The sequence below is a fragment of the Citrus clementina genome, unplaced genomic scaffold (genome assembly GCF_000493195.1).
Source record: "Citrus clementina cultivar Clemenules unplaced genomic scaffold, Citrus_clementina_v1.0 scaffold_3, whole genome shotgun sequence".
NCBI lineage: Eukaryota > Viridiplantae > Streptophyta > Magnoliopsida > Sapindales > Rutaceae > Citrus > Citrus x clementina.
In genome coordinates, this window is record NW_006262339.1 from 41,377,747 (window position 1) to 41,400,904 (window position 23,158).

The 23,158-nt window shown below is 33.9% G+C and overlaps 4 protein-coding genes across 9 annotated transcripts; 2 read left to right on the forward strand and 2 right to left on the reverse strand.

The window, feature by feature from the left end:
* Positions 1-39: 39 nt before the first annotated feature.
* LOC18049660 (glutamate dehydrogenase 1) lies at positions 40-6,997 on the reverse strand. 4 transcript variants are annotated; one of them, XM_024188226.1, is made up of 10 exons: positions 6,557-6,997; positions 3,320-3,443; positions 2,987-3,100; positions 2,572-2,793; positions 2,338-2,412; positions 1,701-1,817; positions 1,323-1,573; positions 1,060-1,135; positions 896-982; positions 40-519 (listed from the first exon to the last, which is right to left on the reverse strand). In XM_024188226.1, the coding sequence occupies exons 2-10, from the start codon at positions 3,425-3,427 to the stop codon at positions 334-336; spliced, it is 1,236 nt and encodes a 411-aa protein (XP_024043994.1). In that variant the 5' UTR covers positions 3,428-3,443; positions 6,557-6,997; the 3' UTR covers positions 40-333. The 4 variants fall into 4 exon arrangements, with proteins under 4 accessions (XP_024043994.1, XP_024043993.1, XP_006443421.1 ...); XM_024188225.1 differs by having other exon boundaries at positions 3,320-3,451; XM_006443358.2 differs by lacking the exon at positions 6,557-6,997 and adding an exon at positions 5,217-5,880.
* A 4,423-nt stretch (positions 6,998-11,420) lies between these two features.
* LOC18049661 lies at positions 11,421-12,299 on the forward strand. The gene is made up of 2 exons (XM_024189473.1): positions 11,421-11,873; positions 11,995-12,299. The coding sequence occupies exons 1-2, from the start codon at positions 11,706-11,708 to the stop codon at positions 12,079-12,081; spliced, it is 255 nt and encodes an 84-aa protein (XP_024045241.1). The 5' UTR covers positions 11,421-11,705; the 3' UTR covers positions 12,082-12,299.
* A 70-nt stretch (positions 12,300-12,369) lies between these two features.
* On the reverse strand, positions 12,370-14,538 carry LOC18049662 (dnaJ homolog subfamily B member 6). Its single transcript, XM_006443361.2, has 3 exons — positions 14,213-14,538; positions 13,795-13,863; positions 12,370-13,155 (listed from the first exon to the last, which is right to left on the reverse strand). The coding sequence occupies exons 1-3, from the start codon at positions 14,498-14,500 to the stop codon at positions 12,535-12,537; spliced, it is 978 nt and encodes a 325-aa protein (XP_006443424.1). The 5' UTR covers positions 14,501-14,538; the 3' UTR covers positions 12,370-12,534.
* Positions 14,539-17,916: 3,378 nt separating this feature from the next.
* Positions 17,917-21,821, forward strand: LOC18049663 (adenylyl-sulfate kinase 3). 3 transcript variants are annotated; one of them, XM_024186887.1, is made up of 7 exons: positions 17,917-18,083; positions 18,472-18,629; positions 18,896-19,045; positions 19,743-19,861; positions 19,951-20,035; positions 21,068-21,114; positions 21,285-21,821. In XM_024186887.1, the coding sequence occupies exons 2-7, from the start codon at positions 18,506-18,508 to the stop codon at positions 21,381-21,383; spliced, it is 624 nt and encodes a 207-aa protein (XP_024042655.1). In that variant the 5' UTR covers positions 17,917-18,083; positions 18,472-18,505; the 3' UTR covers positions 21,384-21,821. The 3 variants fall into 3 exon arrangements, with proteins under 3 accessions (XP_024042655.1, XP_024042654.1, XP_006443425.1); XM_024186886.1 differs by having other exon boundaries at positions 17,917-18,060; XM_006443362.2 differs by having other exon boundaries at positions 17,917-18,060; positions 18,475-18,629.
* The last annotated feature ends 1,337 nt before the right edge of the window (positions 21,822-23,158 follow it).

The window sequence follows — 23,158 nt, forward strand, 5'->3', positions numbered from 1 at the left end:
GCTGGTGGTGATGCCTTGAGAATAATTGTCATCTTTGGAAGAAAGCCTTAATGGTCATTTGTGGATTGCAGATAACCATAAAAAATTATCATTCAATTCCACGTGCATAAAAGCCGTTAAACTTCATGCACTCTGAATTCTTTAGATTGGATATGATATAGTCCGTTCGGCCGAGCCATAGGAATACAGAAAACCAGAACCAGAAAAACTCAGGAACTGAAGGTAAGGCAACATAAAATGCCAAAAACCTACGGTTAAATTTCTCCACATGGAAGTGAATAAGGGCTCTTATTGAAATTCTTACATAATTATTCAACATAGCTAAATAACTACTCAAGCTTCCCAACCTCTGAGAACTGTGGCCCTTGCAACACGGTTAACTCCAAGGGTAAAAGCTCCCATACGAAGATCACAATTGTGGGTTCTGCACATCTCCTTCACATCTTTGAACCCTCTGGTCATGTAAGTCTTTAGCTCATTGTTCACTTTCTCTTCATCCCACATGAACCCTTGGATGTTCTGCAATTTGCACAAAACATAAAAATACATCAGTACATTTTGGACCGGTCTGGCCCACAAATTTATCACCTGCTGGAAAAGAAAGCAAAATACCAGTTAAATATGTGAATCTATGGGTGAAGTATATATGGTTACTGTGAAATGATAATCAAAATCACGCTTCTATGGTATGCTCATTTTAAGCTTGATAATTGTTCCGATGTAGAGAGCAAAATGTGGCTAAGCACATTTTTCTTTTATAAGTGAAAATAAGTCATATAGATGAATCAATGTTGCTAGAATGTTAAAAAAACTGATAACTTCATAGAACAAATAACAGGTTTCAAGCTTTTAGAAAACACAGCAGAGCAATACAGAAGTTAAAATTATATAATACCTGCACCCACTCAAAGTAACTAACAGTAACTCCTCCTGAGTTTGCATATATGTCTGGAAGAATTACCACACCTTTCTTTGACAATATCTGCACATATAGCATAAGAATTATGGTACTAGTCTTGTTTTTTTCTCATGACACTATAACTCTAAGCTAGCACTAACCTCATCAGCCTCTGGGTCAGTGGGATGATTAGCAGCTTCAATAATAAATTTGGCTTTGATGTCATTTGCATTTTCCCTTCAGGCAGACCAAAGAACAACAATTAGGCACGATTATAATATGATAATAGCTTAGAGATAAAACAATAAGAAATCAACATGATTATCTACATGAGTTTTGAAGGGCAATCTCTTTCTTTTTCGTTTATCCAATTAGAAAAATATGAAGAAGTCTTTTTTTTTTTTTGGGGGGGGGGGGAGTAAACCTATTGATGACTCCCCCAAGGGCTGCAGGGATGAGAACGTCACAGTCCTCAATCAATATCGAATTTGAATCTATCGAATCTCCACCACTGAATCCTTTAACACCGCGATGTTCCTTTACATGCTTAAGTAGACTTGGAACATCAATGCCTTTGCTGTTTTTGATGGCTCCAGAGATGTCACTTACAGCAACAATCTTCCCACCTTTTTCACCAATTAGTCGAGCAGCCCAGGAACCGACATTTCCAAAACCCTGAAATGAAATATATCCTTACATAAGAGACTGAGGGATAAAACAATTGTATAAATCATTCCCTTCTCGTAAATTGTTTGCTGAACCTAGACAATGATCGATAACCTGATACAGTATAAACTTGCACCTGTATAACAAATCGTTGTCCAGCAATGTTCTTCCCGTGCTCATTGAGCAGGGCCTCCGTAGCAAAAAGCACTCCTCTTCCTGTAGCTGCATCTCTGCCTAGAGACCCGCCAAGATCCTAATTTAGAAAAACAATATACAAATTAAATAAATTAAGGAGAAAATTTACATTTAAAATACTCCCTCCATAGTGAGCCAGTTATGACCAAAAAAAAAAAAAAATGCTCGCTGTCAATCTGTTTCTTTAAAAATACAACGAAAGAAATATGTACCAAGTAACAGCTATTTGTCAAATATTATTGGAAGGGGGCAAAAAATCCTTTGATCAACCTCTTCTGTTTCTTCATAAAATTTTCAAAAATGACTTTAAAAGACAGGTGCCAATGATCAGTAACAATTGTGTATCCAAAAAAAATAAAAAAATAAAAAATTATTCGATCAACCCATCCTGTTAATTATTCAAAAAAATTATCAAAACATAACTTGTAACAACGGGTTCCAATAATCATGAAAAGAATAACTCCAAAACCACCTGCCAATCAGTAGAAACATGCAATATCACTACTCCAAGTCCATAGCATAGAACGATTTCACAACCACAAATGCAAAGATTTATCTTCAATATATATAATACTTACAATGGGTTTTCCCGTTACAACTGCTGGCGAGTGGCCATGAAATTTGGAATACTCATCCAGTATCCATGCCATAGTCTGTTTAATCCCACAAAAAGCAAATTTGAAGTATCAAAATCAGGACCAAAGTGAATATCTCCAATACAAAAGTATTTCATTTCATCCCTTTTGCTAAAAATTAAAGAAAGAATAAAATCAACACTAAGCCATTTCTAAGCCGAAGGGAAGTTTTCATACCTGAGGACCTGTCCCCATATCAGGAGCAGGAACATCTGCATGAATTCCTATCAGATCATGAATCTTTTGGGTAAAAACTCTGGTAAGCCTCTCTAGCTCAGATATGCTTAAATCCCCTGGATTACATCCTATTCCACCTTTAGCACCACCATATGGGATATTTGCTACAGCTGTCTTCCATGTCATGAGTTGAGCTAATGCATTAACCTCATCTGGGTCAACCTACATTGTCACAAAATCATCAGAACTGAAACTCCAGATAGTCTAGTAAAAATAGGTTTGAGATATTTTGCTAACTTCAGGCAAAAGTAAACAGAATCTTGCCATAACCACCTAACTCCCCTACTTTTCTATTTTCAAAAAGGGCTATGTAAAGCTCGATAGGATTTCAAACAGAAACTAGAATGCATACAACCTCAGGATGATATCTGATTCCCCCCTTCATAGGTCCCCTAGCATTGTCATGCTGAATTCTGAACCCAACAAAAGAGGCCAAGGTGCCATCATCTTTGGGTATGGTGCACTCAACCTGCAATTTCATATAAAATCCATTCAGTGTTAGATAAATTATCAATGTGAAACTGGAATAATACCAAGTATCAAGTAGTTATATGGTACCAGATATGCAAATGCAGGGACCCAAACCAATTCGAGCATGTAGTGAAAAATCACTAATTGCAAATCTACTTCACTTGTTAATTTCATTAGATGAAGGTTACATTCACTTGTAACGCATCAAAAACATCACCTTGATTTCCCTGAAAGGAATGAGTAAACTTTTCTCCAGCTTAGAGTCCAATCCCAGCAGCCTTGCTGCCAGCTTAAAGTTTCTGTTAGTAGCAACTAATGCATTCATGGTTGTATCAGCACTCCTGAAAAGCTAAAGTCAAAATATTAGACGTCTTGGTATGGCTCTAAGATGATGAATATAAATCAATTTAAACCATCTTCTCCACGGTTAAGTCAACATCAAAGGAGATGAAATATTACACATGTGAGAGGGAAGAAGTCAGAATATTATTATACCATAACAGAATATCATCACATGCGATATATTCAAAACATGATAATTCTAATGGAGATTGAACTAAGAATATCAAAATCAATTTAAATTACTGGATAATCTGGTAATTACAAAGCAAGGGATTACTTGTTTATTCAAACTATGTTGTGCTACTCTGTCAGCAATGAATTAAGTTTTATCCAGAAACTCATGCTCACATTAAGAACTAATTTATCAGCAGATCTTTCCAGGGCCACATGTAATATTTTAATGAACACTTGTATTAATGTATAATAAGTAGCTGTCCACTCCTAATCTCCACATAATTGCAGTCATTTTGCAGCAATATCTCCTATTTCAGGTACTATAGAAAATCTACTAGCCACTATAACAGACTATAACAATTTATTTAACTAATTAATGATGTCTGACCCCATCAATCTGCATTATTTCCAAATCTCTATGCTCGCTTATTTTTCATTTGCAAGTTCTGGACACTTTGAAACTTTGATGTTTGTTATACCAAGTATATCAAGTTCCAAAAAGGTGACCATCAGAAGGTTATAATCCATGCAAAGCTTAAACTACCAACCTCTCAGTAACCACATCATTTTAGCATATTTGGTTTGGCCTTTTCACTAACCTAATCCAACAAAATATGCCTTATAAGGTTTACATTTCTATCATGCTGTTCTTTTGCCTTACCATGTTTGCATTACCACGCTGCCGTCATTGAAAAAGATTGAAGCAATAGAAAAAACTGATAGAAAAATGGGTCTCATTATTCACACCAGGACTAAATTTAGAGAAATTGTGCCATGCCTGAAATGTGACATAAATTAAGTTTTGATTTGACCACATGGTTAATATAATATCTTCCACAAGGCAAGATTGTTACAATTTTAAAAATTAAGTGGGGCCTTAAAAAATAAGGAATCTCTAGAAGTATGATTTGTGTTTGAGAATTGATTTCATACCATGGCAATATTTGTATTTAAAGGCAGCTGAAGGATAAGATTAAGGACTAAAGAAAGTTCAATACAATTGTTCTGGCTGCTTGACCAACCTAGAGTCTTAAAAAATTTGTAAAATAATCAACTTGATAAACTCTCGAGTTCATGATCACGTCTAATTCAAATGGAAGCTTGTGTTTTACATTAGCATTGGACAGAAACAAAACAAACTACAATGTGCAATGCATTTCCTTAAGAGTGGAGGCTCATTTTAGACCACTTATATATCATCTAGCAAAGCCAATGTATAAAATAATCCCAGAATGTCGATTCAAAAGCTTCTTATTAAAATCAATAATCCAGCAAAGCTAGCTCTATTTTAAATTAAAATACATATAAAAAAAGATAAACCCAAAAAGCTTTACTAAAAATAGAAAATCAGTTGCAGGAGGCGCTATTTGTGATGGCAAGTGATGAAAAGGCAGGTCATCACTAGTAAAGAATGACTTGGTGAAAACAAATAAACTGCCAAGACAACAAAGTCAGGAAAAGGGCCTTAAAATTAGTGCATCTATTTCTAATGAAGTCAACAAAATTGATTACATTAAACAAGATAAACAACAAGATCTAGAAAAATCTCCAAGAAAAAGGACAGAAGACTTGAAGAAAGCAACTTTAAAAGCTCTTACCAAATATCAAAGAGGAAGCTTTGAACCCAAAACCCAGAATCTTAACCTGATTACAGCTTCAACAAAGGACTGTAGATACTGAGCCTCAAGTTAAAACTCGGTGAATTAACACATAAATAGCCATGAACCAAATGACCAGGAACAGAATCAGAATCCAATTCCTCAGAATCCAACACCCCACAAAGTTCTGACAAATCTTTGCATACAAATAAATGAGCAAACCAACGTCACACGAGATATATGCTTCTTGACCACTAGCTAAAGAGAGATGAGAATGTCACAGATACATACATACAAACATACGTTGTAAGCAAAAACGTCGGCGACACAAATTGTTTTACAAGTTTGTGAATCCTACACAAAACCCATTTGCATGCACTGCAAGGGCCACCATAAGAGGGCTTTTGTTCGACACATTTTTTTAATTTCTTTGGTTTTTATTTATATGGGTTTTTGAATCAGGACAAGATAATGACCAAAGCAGCTTTTGATTTTGGAAAACTATGGCAGTGGGGACCACTTCCATGCCGCTGGGTTTCGGTCTGCATACTGCATGTAACATGTTCTTCGGGAACAAATTTGTATCCAACATGAAATTCCAAAACTAAAAAAAAAAAAAAAAAAAAAAAAAAGGAGTACCCAACATGAAGCTTTGACATGTCTGAATTATTTTTGATACATTTGGAAATTTCAATTACCAGGGTTCTTTTTTTTTTTTTTTCAAAAGATTATCAGTGATACTAATTAAATTACAGAAGTAGATAAATATTTCGAATGGATCATAATCCTGAGTCAAAAGATTGTTTGGAGATGAATGGTAAGTTCAGGTCTTTCATGTTTGAAATCTACTCGGAATTGTAACTTAAATTTTACTCAGGAATTCGGATTTATTAAGATTAAAAATTAAAATTTTAGTCAAACGTTTCCCTGCATCATATATATATATATATATTCAAGGACGGAGTAATAATTTATTAAAAAAAATGAACCCTCGCACAGATGCTTCCCATTTGTTAAAGGTCTTTCTATTTTAATTTTAAACAAGCCTTTTGCCCTTTTTTTTTTTTTATAATTTCTTAGACATAATCAACTAAAAGCATGGTACAATAATCTCCAAATAATTGAATATCAAGAGTGGGGATTTACAATACAATATCAAAGTTAAATTCCCATATCTCCCCTTTTTACTGTGTTCATCGTTTTTTCACAAGGTAATTACTCAATGTATGAACATAATTTCTTTTACTTGGATCTTTTTACCTTACTAGTTTTTCAAAAGTAAATAAGTCATTATCCTGAGAGGCTGGTCTCAAACACAAAGATAGATAAAGAGGGGATACCTTCTATGTGTACTGTGGATTTCTCTTGTTTACTAGGACTGTATAGATGACATACCCCACCACCCTGGATGGTTCAAATCCAAAATCTTTTCTGACATCATGGGTATTGCCTTGCACACGCTCAATCTAAATGATGTCACTGATTTTGTTTGTGGGAAGCAAGGAGGAGTGGAGAAGAAATGAAAGCACTTTGGGAAATTGAAGGTAATTGCTAGCTGCATGCAGATACAGTCACAAGCCACGGCACGTCGTGGAATCTTTTTTCATTGGTGTATGATGATGAATTGCATCTCCTTGTTGGACCATGTTCTGCTGCTAAATGTATATAAATTGGGAACATTGGTTCTCAAATGTGTTGCAAAAACAGATTTGAGAAATTTTTAAAGTGGTCCAAGTTTGATGATCTGAGCTGCTAATTGAAAAGAAGATTGAACAAGTCATGCTGTTCCATTTCATACATAGTGTGTGATGATAAAGAGTTGGTTGGTGCATCTAATCAAGCGTGGCAGCTTTCTTGGCCCCTTTCTCTTTCTCATCCTCATTCTTTTTCTTTTTTAAGTTAAACAAATAAAATTTCATTGATATGATCAAAGTAAGTGGCCGCATGCGTACAACTATAAAGATGTCTATTGCATTGACAGATTATTGGAATAGATCAATTTTCTAGTTTTTTTTTCCAAATTTAAAAAAAAATTCAACATACGAAAAGGTGCTAAAAAAAAAGAGAAATAAAGGTAAGAAATTAATAAATTAAGCTCAGATGGCTATGCTAAGAGGAGAAATTTTGTGATACAAAGAATCTAAACAATAAAGATAACTGGAAGGCTACGCTAATACGCTTCAATTATTTGAACTTTTTGGCTTGTTAGTGGATTATTAGGTAGGTTTTGTTGGCATCAGGCTATCTATCAGCAAGTTCATTAATTTATTTTGAACATCATCAAATTACAAATATTGCGCTGTTTAACTTTTTGGGCCATCTCCAAAATATGAAAATGATAGGAGTCTTTCTTGGTGTACCATTTTATTAAGGGACACTAATGGTTGTAAATTTACTTAAGTGCTTTTTTTCTCTCTCCCTTATAGTTGGGTGCAGGAATGAAAAATTACACACTCATTTTGAAGGAAAAAAAATAATATTGAATAGCTATAAAATAAAAACTAGTAAGTTGGGGCATATTTGGGAATGTCATGCTTCCTCTTATTTTATTGGCCATTTCTACTTCCTTTTGCTTTGATAAAAAATGATTCTGTCATATAACATCAACGGTGATTAGGAAAAAAAAAATCTGAGCACTTTGACCTCAAATATACTTTTAATCAATTACAATCATTAACAAGAAGAAATATTTTTTGTATAAAAGGTAAATGAGTTCCACGTTTGTCATCACCATACAAATAATGATTTATTTCATGAATTTGTGATCGCGAACATTTTGATTACTCCTCTTTCACAATCAAAATTACGTCCACGTGCTTCTAATTCAAACACTAAGTAGATGTCTTCAGAAAGCTCACTTTGAGATGATGTTAATTTTTCCATTAACTTAGCTAATCATCTTACTTTGTTACAAATTCTTCCCAAGTCATAATTTCTTCCGATAATTATAAGCCATCTCTTCCAAAATTTGATAAATAAGTATGTTTTTAGTTTAAAAAAGTTATAAAAAAATTAGAAAAAAGAATCAAGATTGATACGTGTCAACATTATATAAGTACTTCGAAATAAATGTTATTCTCAAAAATCTTCTCTGTGTGTGTGTGTGTGAAATAGAGGGAATGAAACCAATAGAAATTGAGGGTCAAAACTACGGTTGGCCAAATCTGAGTTCGGGTATCGTAATGCCCAAACCCAACCCGAATGCAATTTTTAGATGCCTGGGTCAGGGATTTTTTCTGAGTACCGATTTTGTATTTTTCAATACTATATATGTATTTTTTTATTTAATTTTTTGTAATTTTATAAGTTTTAAATTTATTTTAATAAAATTTGACATGAAAATATGAATTTTAAGTGTTTAAAACTTTAGATATATATAATAGATGAGTCAAATAAATATCAATATTTAAAATAATATATATTTTATAATTTTTTAATAAAATTCTGGTTTTGGATTTATCAAGTGATACCCAAGACCGGCCCGACTTCATATTACCCAGCTCACAGTGTCTGGGTGCGGTTTGGGTCTGAACCAAATGAGTATTTTTACCACCCCTAGTCAAAACTCAAAAAGATGATTCCACTAGACATTACAAAACCCATGAGGGCTTGTTTGTTGCCTAAAAAATGATTAAAGACATAAAAAAGAAAAATAAGAAAGTGCTTGCCTATTATTACATCACCCACTAAAACCCTAGGCCCCCTATCTATCCAGAGAAAGCTTTTCCTTTACATGCAAATTACTTTACTTTATACCAATGGGCCTTTGGTCCAATGGGAGAAGCTTTGCATTTACAATGTTGAGTGCAAGGGTTCGAGCCTTTATAAGAGCATTATGGAGGTTAGTTTCAGTTCTTTCTCAATTATCAACTAATTAAGTGGAGACAATCTCTCCCTTACGAAATGTGAGTGGAGTAGGCACCTCTCAAATATTAGAGAGGGTTTAAAATATTTAGACAAGTGCTTCAGTGGGTTAATATATGGCGGTGGTTCCAGTTGTTTAGTATGATTGTAAATATTATAATTATAATGTTTGATATAATATCAGTAACAATCTTTAAAAAAAAATTACTTTACTTTATATATATCTCATTTATATTTCATTATAAAATCTTAAATATACAATCATAGGACCGCAAGAAACAAAAGCGATAATTCCCAATGCAATATATTGGTCTGTATATGTAAAAGTTGATTTGATATTTAGTTCCCATCAATTGGGGTCAGTAGCTAGCACAAATTTTATTCCATAATTCCATCCTTCATGGGGTCAATATTAAGTACTGTACTCAAACAAGGTGATGGAATGAATTAAAATGTTTCTGCCCCAAAAAGGTTGTTTCTTTCCTCTTTCAAATAAAATTTCGAACTAAAGTCCATAAGTGGAAAATTTTAAATTTAGTGTAAAAAGAGAAAAAAAAAGCTTTTAACAGGACCAAACAGGTACAATAGTTGGGCCAAGATGCTGTACCAAGAGAAACCAACATAAGTAGGATTTCAACTAATATATAATAATAATAAAAAAGAATCTTGATGGAATTCTATCTCAGAATCTAGAAAATTTTATAGATTCCAGTTCTCTAGCTAAGAAACCACTATCAATCTTTAATATTTTTTGAGAAAAGTGCATGAACTTATAACCCTAATTAAAATACTTTCAATAGCTTATTAACTTAACCAAAATAAGCTTCATGGTGAATACCTATTTCTTATCTTGCCTCATTTTGTTATGTCTCAATTATTGTATCCAACCCATGTACTATGAGAAAGGATAGAAAGAAAATTAATTAGAAAAGCATAAGATTTTTAATTTGGTCCACCAACCTTTTAGTGAAAAGTTGAAAATACTCAAATTTTAAAAAAATTATCACTATAAAGTTCACCTAGGTTTTATAGTTGTCTTAATACATCACTTTTCTTTAGACTCCGCTGGAATCTTTGTAAAGAAGACTACTTAAAAATAGATGAATGATTGTTCATTCAATCATTATAGAGTAGAATTTGGTTTAAGTAGAGTCCACTGGGTCACTAAGTGCCCCATCCTCACTAGACCCAACTAAAAGTTGCGTTCGGCTTTCATTGATGCAACCAAATTTTACGAACCCAAAAAGAATTATGGGCCTACACGTTGGAGCCTAAATAGAGTGGACCTATTAGCATCCCTAAAAAAATCTTTTAAAACCCCGTTTCTAGATTTGCCCGTATTTTAAAAATTGAATGATATTCCTAACACCACTTAATTTCCGAAATCACCCTTGCGTCTCCTTCGTTGAACATCAACATTGCTAGTAGTTTTGCAAATTCGTCATTAACAAAGCGAATATTTTTTTTTTTGTTATTTTCCCTATTAGTTGTTATATTTATTGTAAAATTATATATCCTACACCCAACCTATGGTGAAGCCTAAAAGTGATTTTAAAGAAATGGCAAACATTCTTAATAAGATGAAGATTATTCGGTGCGTCTGTACTTGTATCGTGTGAGTAAATAGTTTTAATCAAAATATACTTTAAAAGGTTACACTATACTAGTGTCAACCTTGGGGGTTTAATCTCCTTGTGGAGGATTTTCTCACGGTGAATTAAATTTCTCGAATTGAAATAATAATGAATTTTATTTTTATCTTTTTCTCACAAATTACAACAATAGTCATATGAGAGTTTAATCCCACATGATATAAATGCCGACTGAAAAAACTCTCTGTCGAATTTAAACACCTCTCAAAATGTTTGCTGAATAGATACGTGTGTGATACCTAAAAAGTAAATTACCAGTGAGTTTTAATTAATTGTGAATGCCCTTTTGTAGCCTTGGTTGATGTCAAAGCTGTAAATATATGTAATAAGGGGTTTCTATGAGACTTTTGGAGGGCTGCTGATAGCGACATTGGCCTAAATAAAAATTATTTCCACAACGAAAGTGGCCACCGCATAAGGGATTATCAGGAAGATGAAAAGAATCAAGAGACGATGACCCACAGTGCAAGTGGACCACATCAGGCTTATGCAGCCCACGACTTGCTTCCTCATATATTATTAGAAAAATAAGTAGATAAAAGCATAAAGAAGATAACGGCTGAATGCTGACAATGGACCATTCTATCTATGTACAGGACAATGAAGTAAGTAGGTGAAACAACTATTTGACTTTGTAAACCAATTCATGAATAATAATAATGTTATTATGAATACACATTTGTATACGAAATCAACAATGCCGAGTCCAAAGGAGAGCATATAGAAACTTCTTTCAACCGTAACGCGGTTTCCCATATTCCACTCAATTGTTCAAATGCGTATAATCTAAAAGGCCTAAAAGTGACGAAGACCATCATCCTCTCTTCTCTTGGCTGTCTTTATTTATAATCTTGGAATCCGATCTGTCACATACCAAAGTATTATTTCTCAATATCTTGACATTGATCTTGATCTGGATCTTCGCCCTTTGCATTGTTTGCAAGAGTCTAACTGGGGCGAGGGTGACAAAATCATGTGTCCTTTGAGGTTTATATTGGTGTTCTTTTCGGCCGTTCTAGCAGGCTATTTTGCATGGAGGACGGTACGCTCTTCCCCAGAAGCTGATATTAACAGTCTTTCGGATGATTCACCGAATGACAAAACGTCGTTGAAGGATGAAGATGAATCAAATTTCACAAGGGTATGTTTTAATTTATTCATTACTTTTGGTTTTGCTTCTTTTTTTTTTGTTTCATTTTTCTTTCTTTCTTTCTTTCTTTTTCTCCCTCTCTTTACTGATGTTGGTTTTTGTCGAATCGCAGAGCATTCAAAATGGTTTCTGGGTATTTGTCGACATGGCCAGTGGGAGATACTTGTGGAGGAATCTCAGGGAGATTAAGAAACACTAGAATTTTGATCATTAAGCCTTGTGAATTGCTCTGCAAACTGTATTCTGGAATTTGAATCTGTTGTCTGGGATAAAGAATTGTTCTTTCATACCACTACGTAGATGTCAAAATGTCAACTGAAAATCTGTCTCTAGACTGCAAGAATCTGTTTTGTATTAATAGTCAAATGTAAAAAAAAATTCTAGATGTTCTATTGAATCAAGCAGAGTTTCCCAACAGTAAAGCTTTTTGTTCAGGTAGCAACAACAATTGCATCCTAAGAACTTGAAAAAGAAACACATTTAGTCGGCATGCAATATCGAAAACCAACGAGATTTTGAACATTTCATTTAAATTCTTAACACTTTCACTTTGCAACTAATTGGCGAAATAAGTACTACATACAACACAACAGAAATATGTACAAAAGAAGTTTGGGCAGATGTGCAGCCCCAACCTGTAAAACCAGCAACTTCAGCTTGAGTCTGTTTGTAGTTTAAGGGACATGTACAGAAGTGCTATTAGGGCACCTTGTGGAAGTGGAGCACATCTGGCAAGATTGGAGCCAATCCACACAGCTACCACTACTAGAACAACAACACCACTGCTGGTTTTTCCACAAACCCAACTTGCAAATGACAGGCACAAAGTCAGCAATATGCCTCCCCTTCCACCCAATATCCATGCAATTAAATAGCCAATCTTGTATCCACCATCTAACTTTCCATCAAACAAAGCCGTGAGGCTACTAAAAGTGAGGGATAGTTGGGACCCAAAGACCTTCAGTAAGAATAAAGAGATAAATGCTGATCTTAGCACTGCAGTAAAGGAGCCTCTCTTATCACCTGGGTTTTCCTCTTGAACTTCCCGGACTGGTGCTTTACGATAGAAGGAAGAATACTCTTCTTTTGAGTTATAATTTTTCCAATATCTCTCATATTGAAGTTTTCGCCTCAGTTCAGCCCATGTAGAGATCCTTACCCCGTCTTCAAATTCACTGCTGTACCTCCTGTTTCCTCTACGTGATCTGTCACTATCCGTTCGAAATTTGAGTGCCCGATCATACTTAATTCTTGTTACTTCATTAGATAATACCTGTTTGAAAGGGAGATAGAACTTAAAAACCAGATCACCAGGCTTCCTCAACAATGTCGAGATCAGAAAAAGAAAAATAAAAGAGGAAAAAAAATCACTGCAGCAGGAAGCTAGATTCGAAAATACACAGTAATCATGGTTTGGATTTGTGTGTAAATTGCTTTCAACATGTTATTAAGTAATCAAATTGGCAGATTAGTTGATTTATACCATGTCAAATTGGCGTGGTATAAAAGAGAAATAAAAGAAAAAAAAAATCACTGCAGAAGCCAACGCCAAAAAAGCACTCTCATCAACATATGACAGACAAGATTTTATCGAAACAAATGTGGCTTGTACTAACCGTGTATATTTGGGACCGTGATCAAAAGATTAATGATCAAATGAGAGTTCAATTACTTGTCCTTGTGACAAAAATTGGACTTTATGTAACTTATAGCTTTCACTGAATATCATAGTTTGTATTGATACTGAAGTAGAGGGAAAAACATTTCTTTTCAGAAGAACAGATTAAGCAGCCATTACAAAATCACAGACCAACATGTTTTTATCTCTACACAGCCAGATGTTCTTGTCAAAGCAAATTAAAACTTGCTATTGGTGAAACAAAGAGGAGGAAAGGTTATAAGGAAGACTCACTTCATAAGCACAACGGATGGTCTTGAACACTTCAACCGCTCGTGAATCCTTGCTAACGTCGGGATGATACTGCAATCAAGTCACATACACACACTAGTGACCACCATTACAATTGCAACCTCACAGAGATTTCACGAACACGTCATCTTTTCAATGACAATGAAGCTTCTTAAACAGAAAACTTTAAGTGGTAAAGCCTATGCTTGAATAAAATCTAACAACATTTCACATAAGAGAGTCTCATTACACCACCTATCAAGCTACCAAGTAACGTGCTCAACTTAAAAAAAGAAGAAGTTATAATTACAATTTTTTTTTTAAAAAAAAAAAGAGCAATGCCCATTCTGCCATTCTTTCTTCCAGACCAAACAAATCCACAAACATACGGTGACACTTCACTTCACAGTTAGCCAGTTACCTTACGAGCGAGGAGGCGATAAGCCCTCTTAATATCAGCTAGCGTGGCACTTTGAGCGACGCCCAGAACTTTGTAATGGTCCGGCTCGCCGTTTATGGCCGCCGCCGCGGCGGATGATGACCAAGACGATGACGCGACCACCAAGCGGTGGCGGGTTCTTCTGTTGCGGTTACTGCCGGTGGTGCTGCGGCGAGGAGAGGAGATCAGGAAACTGTTTTTGATGATGGAGGAGAACGCATCGGAGCCGGTAGTGGGAGTTATGGGTCCCACCAGGAGCTGCGCCTGCATTATCGTTCATGCATTCGTTCGATTTCCAGTCTGTGGGCACTTTGAATTGAAAATGAATTGAAAGCGATTGTTTCGTGGTCCGGCCTGAAGAGAGCCGAATATGGGTTAGGCCCATGTCCATATTAGGCCCAATGGAGCCTAATTATCGATTTCATTTAAAATTTCTAGCCCCCCCCCCCCCCCTTTTTTAATTGAAACTTTCTAGCTTTAAATTGAGGGAGTTACAAAGTTGATTGATAATACATTTTTTTTCCCCAAGTGATAATACCAAATAATTAAAATAGTAAAGAAATGTTAAACTTATAGAAGCCCTGTTCATTATTAAGATGCCCTGCACTTCCTATGGAAAAAAATATATAATTATAAAATAAAAGATAATCATGTATAGTAAATATGATTTTTAAATAAAAAATAATAAGGATCTTATAGGTTTTTCATCATATAAGTGTGGGATCGAATCAACTTAACTGTCATAATATCTAATATTTACCAAACACTTTACTACTGTATTTTTTAAAGTATAATTATCTAATCTCAAAATCAAATAACGCATGAGTTGGATATTGTCAATTAATGTGTTATTAACTAATGGCTTTAATATTAATTTATAATAAAATATAAGTTATCAGTTATGGTAAATGCATGAGGCTTGAGTGGTTTACAAATAGTTGTATTTGATTACCCACAAATTTGAGGGAGACAAGTAATTGAAGAAAAAAATTGATTTGAATTTTACCCACCCATTTACGTTAAAAAAAAAAGTACATAAAAATTATCAAATTATAACAAAAAAATTATCTAAATATAAATTGAGAACAAAGAAAAAATTTCGTAAAAATTATTAGCCTCATAAAAAAAATTTAAATTTTAAATTCATACTCTTTTTTATAAATTTTATAATATTGTGAAAGTTTGAATAACAATAGCCTTATGTAATATTTTTTTATTATTGGTCACATATATAGTAAATGTTCCGAACGAACATTATTGAATGGTCACATCACATATACCGAACACGCATATAACGAAAGTATATGGGTACCAACAACAAAAACGTTCGTTGTGACTAACGTTATTTAACAAAATCATGCCGATTTTTTTAAGACCATCCAAAACGCAGGAATCAGCCAGAAAAAAATAGAATCCAAAGTAGATTTTCTGGGTACTCCTGATTGTGACAACAATCAATTGCTTCCACCTTTCATGCCATCTATTTAAAATCGGATTAATTTTGAAGGAGAAAATTATGGTGCAACAGTGGTATCGTGTCACCGTTGCACCCAATTGTTGGATCCCAATAGGTTTTAATAGATCCAGCCATCTAAGTGGATCCAACGGCTGAATGCAACGGTGGTACAGTACCATCGTTGCACCGTAGCTGGACCCAATTTTAAATTATCGATTATCTTCAAATCACTTCTTTATTTTTTAAAATATTGATTTATTCTTTGTTTTTTATTAAAACGATAAAAAAATTTATCAATTCATAACTTGAAATTTATCAATTCATATCTTATATTATAACTTGAAATTTAAAAAAAAAATTTAAAAATAACTAATTTACAATAATTGTGATTCGAAATTAATTATTTAAAAAAATTTCAAAGTAACCAACATTCACTTCTGGAAAATGCTAGTTATCTCGAGTCAAGCCTCGGGTCAAACCCTGAAAGTAATAAATGACGTCGTTTTGGCAAAATTGTTATAGTTGAAATTGGTTTTTCTTTGTCTTCGTCTCACAGCCCCTTTCTCCTTCTATTTCTCTGTTTCTCTTCCCCTTCGTTTCAGCTTCGTTAGGGCAAAATCAACAATTTCAACTTCGTTAAGGCAAAATCAACAACATCCCCAAATTGCTCTCTTTCTCCTGACTGAAATCAACAACTTCGTTTTAGCTTCGCGCCATTTGCTCTTGACTGAAATGTGATAACTTGTGTTATAACAACACATTTGAGCATTGCGAATTATAGTTATTTTGGGCAGATTTTTAGTTGTGGAAGTGATTGTATAGCTTTGTGAATTACAATTTTTGGGCATATTTTTGGTTCATTATTAACTACTGTGAAGTGATTGTATAGCTTTGCGAATTGCAGTTTTTGGGCATATTTTTGGTTCATTATTAACTGCTCTGGAAGTGATTGTATAGCTTTGCGAATTGTAGTTTTTGGGCATATTTTTGGTTCATTATTAACTGCTCTGGAAGTGATTGTATAACTTTGTGAATTGGAGTTATTTTGGGGCTGTTGTGAGACGAAGAGAGAGAGAGAGAGTTAGGACTGTTGTTGATTTTACCTCAACCAAACTGAAATGAACGAGTGTGAGATGAAAACAAAGAGAAACTAATTTCGACCATAACAATTTTTCTAAAACGACATCGTTTAGCTTGAATAAGAGGAAAAAAAAAGAGATTGAAACAGTGTCGTTCGTTTATTGCTTTCGAAATTTAATCCGGAACAAATAGCAGAAGACTTCACTTCTTGGCCCATAAAACACAAGAGCAAAAAGTGGTCAACAGTTGACACCACCACCACTAGGAAAAGTGGGAAGCAAGCAAGAAGTGCTTTTCTCAGTTCTCACAACATAATTAAAAGCAAAAGCTGTCCAGATTCATTTTGTACAAATCAAAATGCTTTTCCCATTTTTTTGGTTTTGCGCATTGAATTGACCTAACGTATTTTCCATATGTATTGGAAATAATTTATTTACTTCCATTTCTTACTTTTGAGTTTTCTTTTCCCATCAAAAAAAAAAAAAAAAAGAGGGAGAGAGATGGGATAGCTCAAATGATCAAATATTTTTACCATAGAATTGTAAAATAATAACCTTATGTGAGATATTATTCACATTATAAGTACAATTAGGTAATGTTGTCTACTTTTTTTTAAAAAAAAATTGATTACACAACAGATTACTAAATTATATATGTATTTACAACTGTTATTACAGTAGATCATTACACTAATATTTATAATTAGATATATAACTAGGAGCATGTTTAGATTCAGATATTTACCACTACTATTACAATATATCATTACACTTATAATTACATTAAATTTTATGAAATACATATTCAGAAAAATAACCCTCACAGATGAAAAATATTTCTACTCCACTCGTATTTCGTAAGAAAAAAAACTTACAAATTAATTCAATATAATTATAATTAATCGAAGGAAGTTGGGTTTAGGGGGACTCAAATCCGAAATAGTTATGCTTTAACTTTAACACCACTTGGCCGGGTGGTGGTAATGAACTTTTAACAGTACATAGGGTTAGGTGTTCTTTTGTCAGATGGATTAACCATAAATAGAAACAACTTTAGATTTTGGAATTAAAAAAATATATTAGGATCACATTATTGTTTCCTTATATACATGCATATATATATATATATATATATATACTGCAAAATCCATTAAAAGCTTCCACCTTAATGACCAACCCATCGGTTTTATAATCTCTAAATGCCAACTTCACTCCCTCTAGTTTCGGTTTCCATTAACGTAATAAATAAATAGGTCCTCTCTCTGGCAGTTGCAAACAACCCAGGAAGCTCTAAGGTATTGGATTTCTTTCTGTGAATGTGAGTGTTTTTTATCCCAAATTGTGGTTTCCTTTTGATGTTATTTTTGTGATTTAACAACAGATAATCTTTCGAAATGCGCATTTTTTGCTGATTATTGTGGAACCATTGTTCCCATTTCAAGCGTATATAATTCACTGTTCGACCTTTAGATTAGATCATGGTATATTCTGGAAAAAGCATTGATTTTTGCATCAGGCTATGTAAAGCACTTGGAGGGTAATCTTTATTTTGGCATATAATGATTCTGCATTGTTATCTTTAGTGTTTCGGTTGATTCTTTGGTGAATTGATGTGTGGGTTGTTCTGTGAGAATATTTTCTTCTTTGATGAAGAGATCTTGATGGGTTGAAACCATTGAATGAATTGAATGTTTGTGTGCCTGTAGAAGAAGGGGGAAGTGAAGATATAACATTTTTGTGATGGCTACTGTTGGAAATTCAACTAATATATTTTGGCAAGAATCTCCAATTGGGAGGCTTGAAAGGCAGAAGCTTCTCAACCAAAAGGGATGTGTTGTATGGATCACGGGTCTTAGTGGATCGGGTTTGTTTACAGTGTTCTTTCCTGTTTATTCATTTAAGTTTTTGAAATTTTGGGTATGCAGAGACTCTGTCTGGTAAAATTATTATATGTCTAACACATGTTGAGGAGCCAAATTTCTATTTGCATGCTAATCTCTGTATCTATTTCATGTTATTGAACAAAATTTAAATGAGGCAGAACTGAATGGCCAATTACAGTAACTTTCTCTTTTATGTCTCATTCCTTTCTTGTTTATAGATTTTGGTAAAATTTGCTCAATCTCTCAGGGAAAAGTACGCTAGCATTTTCGGTTAACAAGGAACTTTATTCTAGGGGAAAGCTGTCTTATATCCTTGACGGAGATAACCTTCGACATGGACTAAACAAAAATCTTTGTTTCAGTGCAGAAGATCGAACTGAGAATATACGTAGGGTTGGTAAGTGTGTTTTTGTAGATAAATTAACCTTTGGTTGGAGTTTAGGTTAGGTGAATTCAAAAGTTTAATTGTATAAAGTGATTATTTATCACCAACATGGCATAAAACTGATTTGAACTTGTATGAAGAACATATGTGTCTGTTTGCTTGTGTATAGAGGATGGAAACTTATATGGATGACTCCAATCACCTGATTGATTTTGTTGCTTGCAGATTCATATGATTTACTGTTCCCAATGATTATGTTTAAGTCTTTGACACTGATTTGGGAAGTCTATTGATTTTAATTTTGTTCACTATTAGACTTATAGTACTTCTTGCATGTCATAATTTTCTATTTCATTTTCTTTTTTCGTTTTCCCTGTAATTTAATCAATTTTAAATGCACTAGATGCCACATGCTTTGTCTGCATATTTGTCTCTGGGCATAGTCTGAAGGTACTTTTGCCAACACAAAGGCACAAAGTTGATTTAGGGAATGCCCATGGAGCGCGCTTCTAAGTGCATGCTTTTCCATATATCACAAAATTTTAACATATCAAAACTTAATGATTTCCAAAACAAATGCAGAAGAACAGTGAGAGTGAGACTAGAGTTTTGGGCTATCTTTTCGAGAGCATTAGGTGTGCCTTCTACATTGTTTGTGTGCAACTTATTTAGTTTCAGTTGGTTCTTAATTATTAGTTTTCTGTTATAGGGGAAGTAGCAAAGCTTTTTGCGGATGCTGGTTTAATCTGCATTGCCAGTCTGATATCTCCATATAGAAAAGACCGGGATGCTTGCCGTGCAATGTTGCCAGATTCAAACTTTATTGAGGCAAGACTTCTTGTGGATGTCTGTTATATACATAGACTCTGATTATGTTATTTTTATGAGGGAATACCATCTTACCAGTAGATCTGCAGGTTTTTATGAATATGCCTCTGGAATTGTGTGAGGCAAGAGATCCAAAAGGACTCTACAAACTTGCGCGGGCTGGAAAGATTAAAGGTTTGCTTTCAATTTTTTCTTTCTGCTACTATGAGAAATTAATACCGAGAACTTGCAAAAAAAAAATTTCTGCTACTACGAGAAATAAATACTGAGAACTTTGTTGCTTTAAACTTTGGGTGAAGTGGAAATGAGGAATCAATTGACATCTTTTGCCAACAATGGCACAATTCTCAGATTATGACTGGTTGCACAGTTTCCTTTCCTTTATAAGATTGTGTCCGCTGCCAATAATTACTAAGGAAATTGTGATTACATGACAGGGTCTTCTAAGTTGCTGCATATAAAGGAGTACTATAGTGATATTTATGATTTGGTGTCTGCACCATGAAGCTTGTTATGTCATTAATTAGAGTTCATGGTAGTGCTAATCTTCCTCATCAGCTGATTGGAATTGCCAACTAGTATATTTAAAGTGATTTCTCATGTTTTCCATAATTTCAAGATGCGTGATCAAATTGTGTGGTAAGCATAGAGAGGGCTTATTTTCCTGGTTAAATAAGTCACTCGTCTGCAAGCTAATTGTTTTTCTTTTTTATATTCCTGCGATTGTCAACACTTTGGATAAATCACAGGATCTTTAAGGTTTTTCCAGATCACCATGCCCAATGCCATTAAAGTTCCAGCTTTTGAAATTGTGCACTTCATACCAGATGTCTGCTTTTGATCAGGCATAGGAAGGTGCTATTGGGTCACCTTAAACTTTCTCATTCTTTCACTTGTCTTGCGATCATGTCATGGTTTCGATTCGTTAACTCGTCCTCAGCTGCATGCTGCCTTAAGTTTTAACTCTTAGGACTTTGCAATTGAAATTTTAGCCTACTTCCATATATTTACACAAATTTTGATAAAGAATAAGGAACCGTGCTTTGTCTGTAGAAATTAAGTATGGTGATTCTATAAACCTATGTCAATTCCTAATTATTTCATTGGTATTTTTATCATCTTTTGAGGTCTCTTCACGGCTGATGGAACAGAACCTTCTTTCTATTATCCTTAGGTCCCTTACCCATTGATCATATTGTAATGCAGGTTTCACTGGGATAGATGACCCTTATGAACCACCATTAAATTGCGAGGTACGTTTTGAGTTTGCTGTGTGAACTATCAAGGTCATAGGCACATGGTTTCTTCAATAAATCAATTTCTCTCTCTCTCTGAGCCATCAATGTTACATCTGCCATGTTAGCTCAGGTATGTTGCTGCATTTGAACTGTTTTTTTTTTTTTTTTTGGGTCCTTTTGTCCAGATAGAAATAAAGCAGAAAGATGGAGTTTGCCCCACTCCCAATGCTATGGCAGGACAAGTAGTGTCTTATTTGGAGGAGGAAGGATATCTACATTTTTAGTGATCTGCTCTCTCCCAAATTTTATTTTATTTTATTTTATTTTTTTGGGGACCATCTCACATCTTTGCTAGTTCCAACGGGAAGATGCTTGAATCATCACCTCATAATCTTTTGGCTTCATCACACGCCCATGCTATTTATTGAAGATTAGTATGCACTAAGTGAAAACTGCAGTATTCGAGAATAGTTTAAAATAGGAAATATGCTGCTGCTTCTGCTTTTTATTCGAATAACTATAGATTTCCATGTCAAGGTCTAAGGCTTGCCTGATAAATTTTGTTGTCTCAGCAAGACCTTTTCATTATTACATCGACACGTAGATTCTATTTAAATTTCATATGCTTAGTTTGTTGTTACAGATCATCCAAACAAAATGTTGAAATTATAGTCAGCAAATGATTCATCACATTGTTTATGAATATGGACAACAAGTTTATTTCCGTCAAAATTTTCATGTTGTACTCGAGTTTTTTGATGCATTTGAATGTAAAATAAAATAAAATAAAAAAGCAAAAAAGATTAAATATGAGTTATGAAATAGGGGTCGTGGTGCTATGTTACATCATTTGCAACATACAACAACCTTTGAGTTGTCACCTAAAATTAAAAAAAGTTGCAATTTGTAAAATAATTAAATTGTCATGGATGACAGCCATGAGTTTGTTGTATATTACATTATATAACATAATCTAGCCCATGAAATATTAAATGCTTTTTCTTTTTCTTTTTCTTTTTTTAATTTTTGTTTGGAAATAGAGTAAGTGATTTTATTAACGAAGGTACATAAATGCAAATGTTTTATAAAAATAGAAGGAAATTTTGTAACAAATGGCTTGTGATAATTTGGGGTTGTTTTGTTTCCACGTACACAGTACACATAGTGAGATTGTCCACCAATGACTATCCGTAAAAAGTTATTTGAGAATATTTTTCTAACTCTTTTTTTTTTTTGTTTAATATTTTTTGAGATTTACAAAAATGAATTAAAAGAAGAAGAAGAAGAAGAATAAGCTCTTGAGTCTTGATATTAAATACTCAATTAGAAATGTTCTTTTGGAGTGCTTTTAAAAATATTACTACTATGCTTTATAACACAAAAAAATTATAAAATTGTTTTAAGATCATAAATTGCTTAGGCATTTCTTCAATTCTCGGATTATATTTCGGTAACTAAGCATCGATATTTAATCAGAAAAATTTAACAAAACAGAAGACCGAATTAACGGTTAAAAATTAAAAAAAAAATCAATTAATACTGTAACATTAGATAGTTTTATAGTTCATTTTATCCACACTCTATTATTATCTTACAGTTACTTTTAATATTTTTGTTAAATGGATATTTATGTATGGTAGCGTAGCGTAGGACTGGTTTGCCAAAGTTGAACAAATTACTATTTATTATATAAATAAACAAAAACGGCAGCAACGATTAAGATTTAAGAAAAAGAAAACGTTTTCAAATTCCCACTTGGGAACAAAACAAACAAAGACCAGAAAGAACCCAACAAAACGGATATAATTAATACGTAACATTGTTTCTTTATTCCTTCTCCTTCTTCTTCTTCTTCTTCTTCTTCTTCTTCTTCAGTTTCATATACAAATAGAAAAAGAAAAACCGGCAGGCAGCCCAAATCAGAAGAGAAATGGTGTTGAACAGCTCGGTGGTATTGACAATCGCAAACGTATCAGCGAACGTGTGCCAATACATAGCGTGTAATCCCGAGAGGTTGCCTGTTGACCAAGTCTTGCACCTCCTCTGTTGCCTTCCTCTC

Bases quoted from the DNA above. Each gene is read 5' to 3' on its own strand.
- LOC18049660 (XM_024188226.1), bottom strand. From the start codon at position 3,427: ATGAATGCATTAGTTGCTACTAACAGAAACTTTAAGCTGGCAGCAAGG. The intron at 1,136-1,322 runs GTTTACTCCCCC...GTCTGCCTGAAG, and splicing joins CTTGGGGGAGTCATCAATAG to GGAAAATGCAAATGACATCA. The intron at 983-1,059 runs GTTAGTGCTAGC...CTATATGTGCAG, and splicing joins CTGACCCAGAGGCTGATGAG to ATATTGTCAAAGAAAGGTGT.
- LOC18049661 (XM_024189473.1), top strand. From the start codon at position 11,706: ATGTGTCCTTTGAGGTTTATATTGGTGTTCTTTTCGGCCGTTCTAGCA. The intron at 11,874-11,994 runs GTATGTTTTAAT...GTCGAATCGCAG, and splicing joins ATGAATCAAATTTCACAAGG to AGCATTCAAAATGGTTTCTG.
- LOC18049663 (XM_024186887.1), top strand. From the start codon at position 18,506: ATGGCTACTGTTGGAAATTCAACTAATATATTTTGGCAAGAATCTCCA. The intron at 19,046-19,742 runs GTAAGTGTGTTT...TTTCTGTTATAG, and splicing joins TGAGAATATACGTAGGGTTG to GGGAAGTAGCAAAGCTTTTT. The intron at 20,036-21,067 runs GTTTGCTTTCAA...ATTGTAATGCAG, and splicing joins GCGGGCTGGAAAGATTAAAG to GTTTCACTGGGATAGATGAC.
- LOC18049662 (XM_006443361.2), bottom strand. From the start codon at position 14,500: ATGCAGGCGCAGCTCCTGGTGGGACCCATAACTCCCACTACCGGCTCC. The intron at 13,864-14,212 runs GTAACTGGCTAA...ACTTGATTGCAG, and splicing joins ATCGCCTCCTCGCTCGTAAG to TATCATCCCGACGTTAGCAA. The intron at 13,156-13,794 runs GTGAGTCTTCCT...CCTTTCAAACAG, and splicing joins CCATCCGTTGTGCTTATGAA to GTATTATCTAATGAAGTAAC.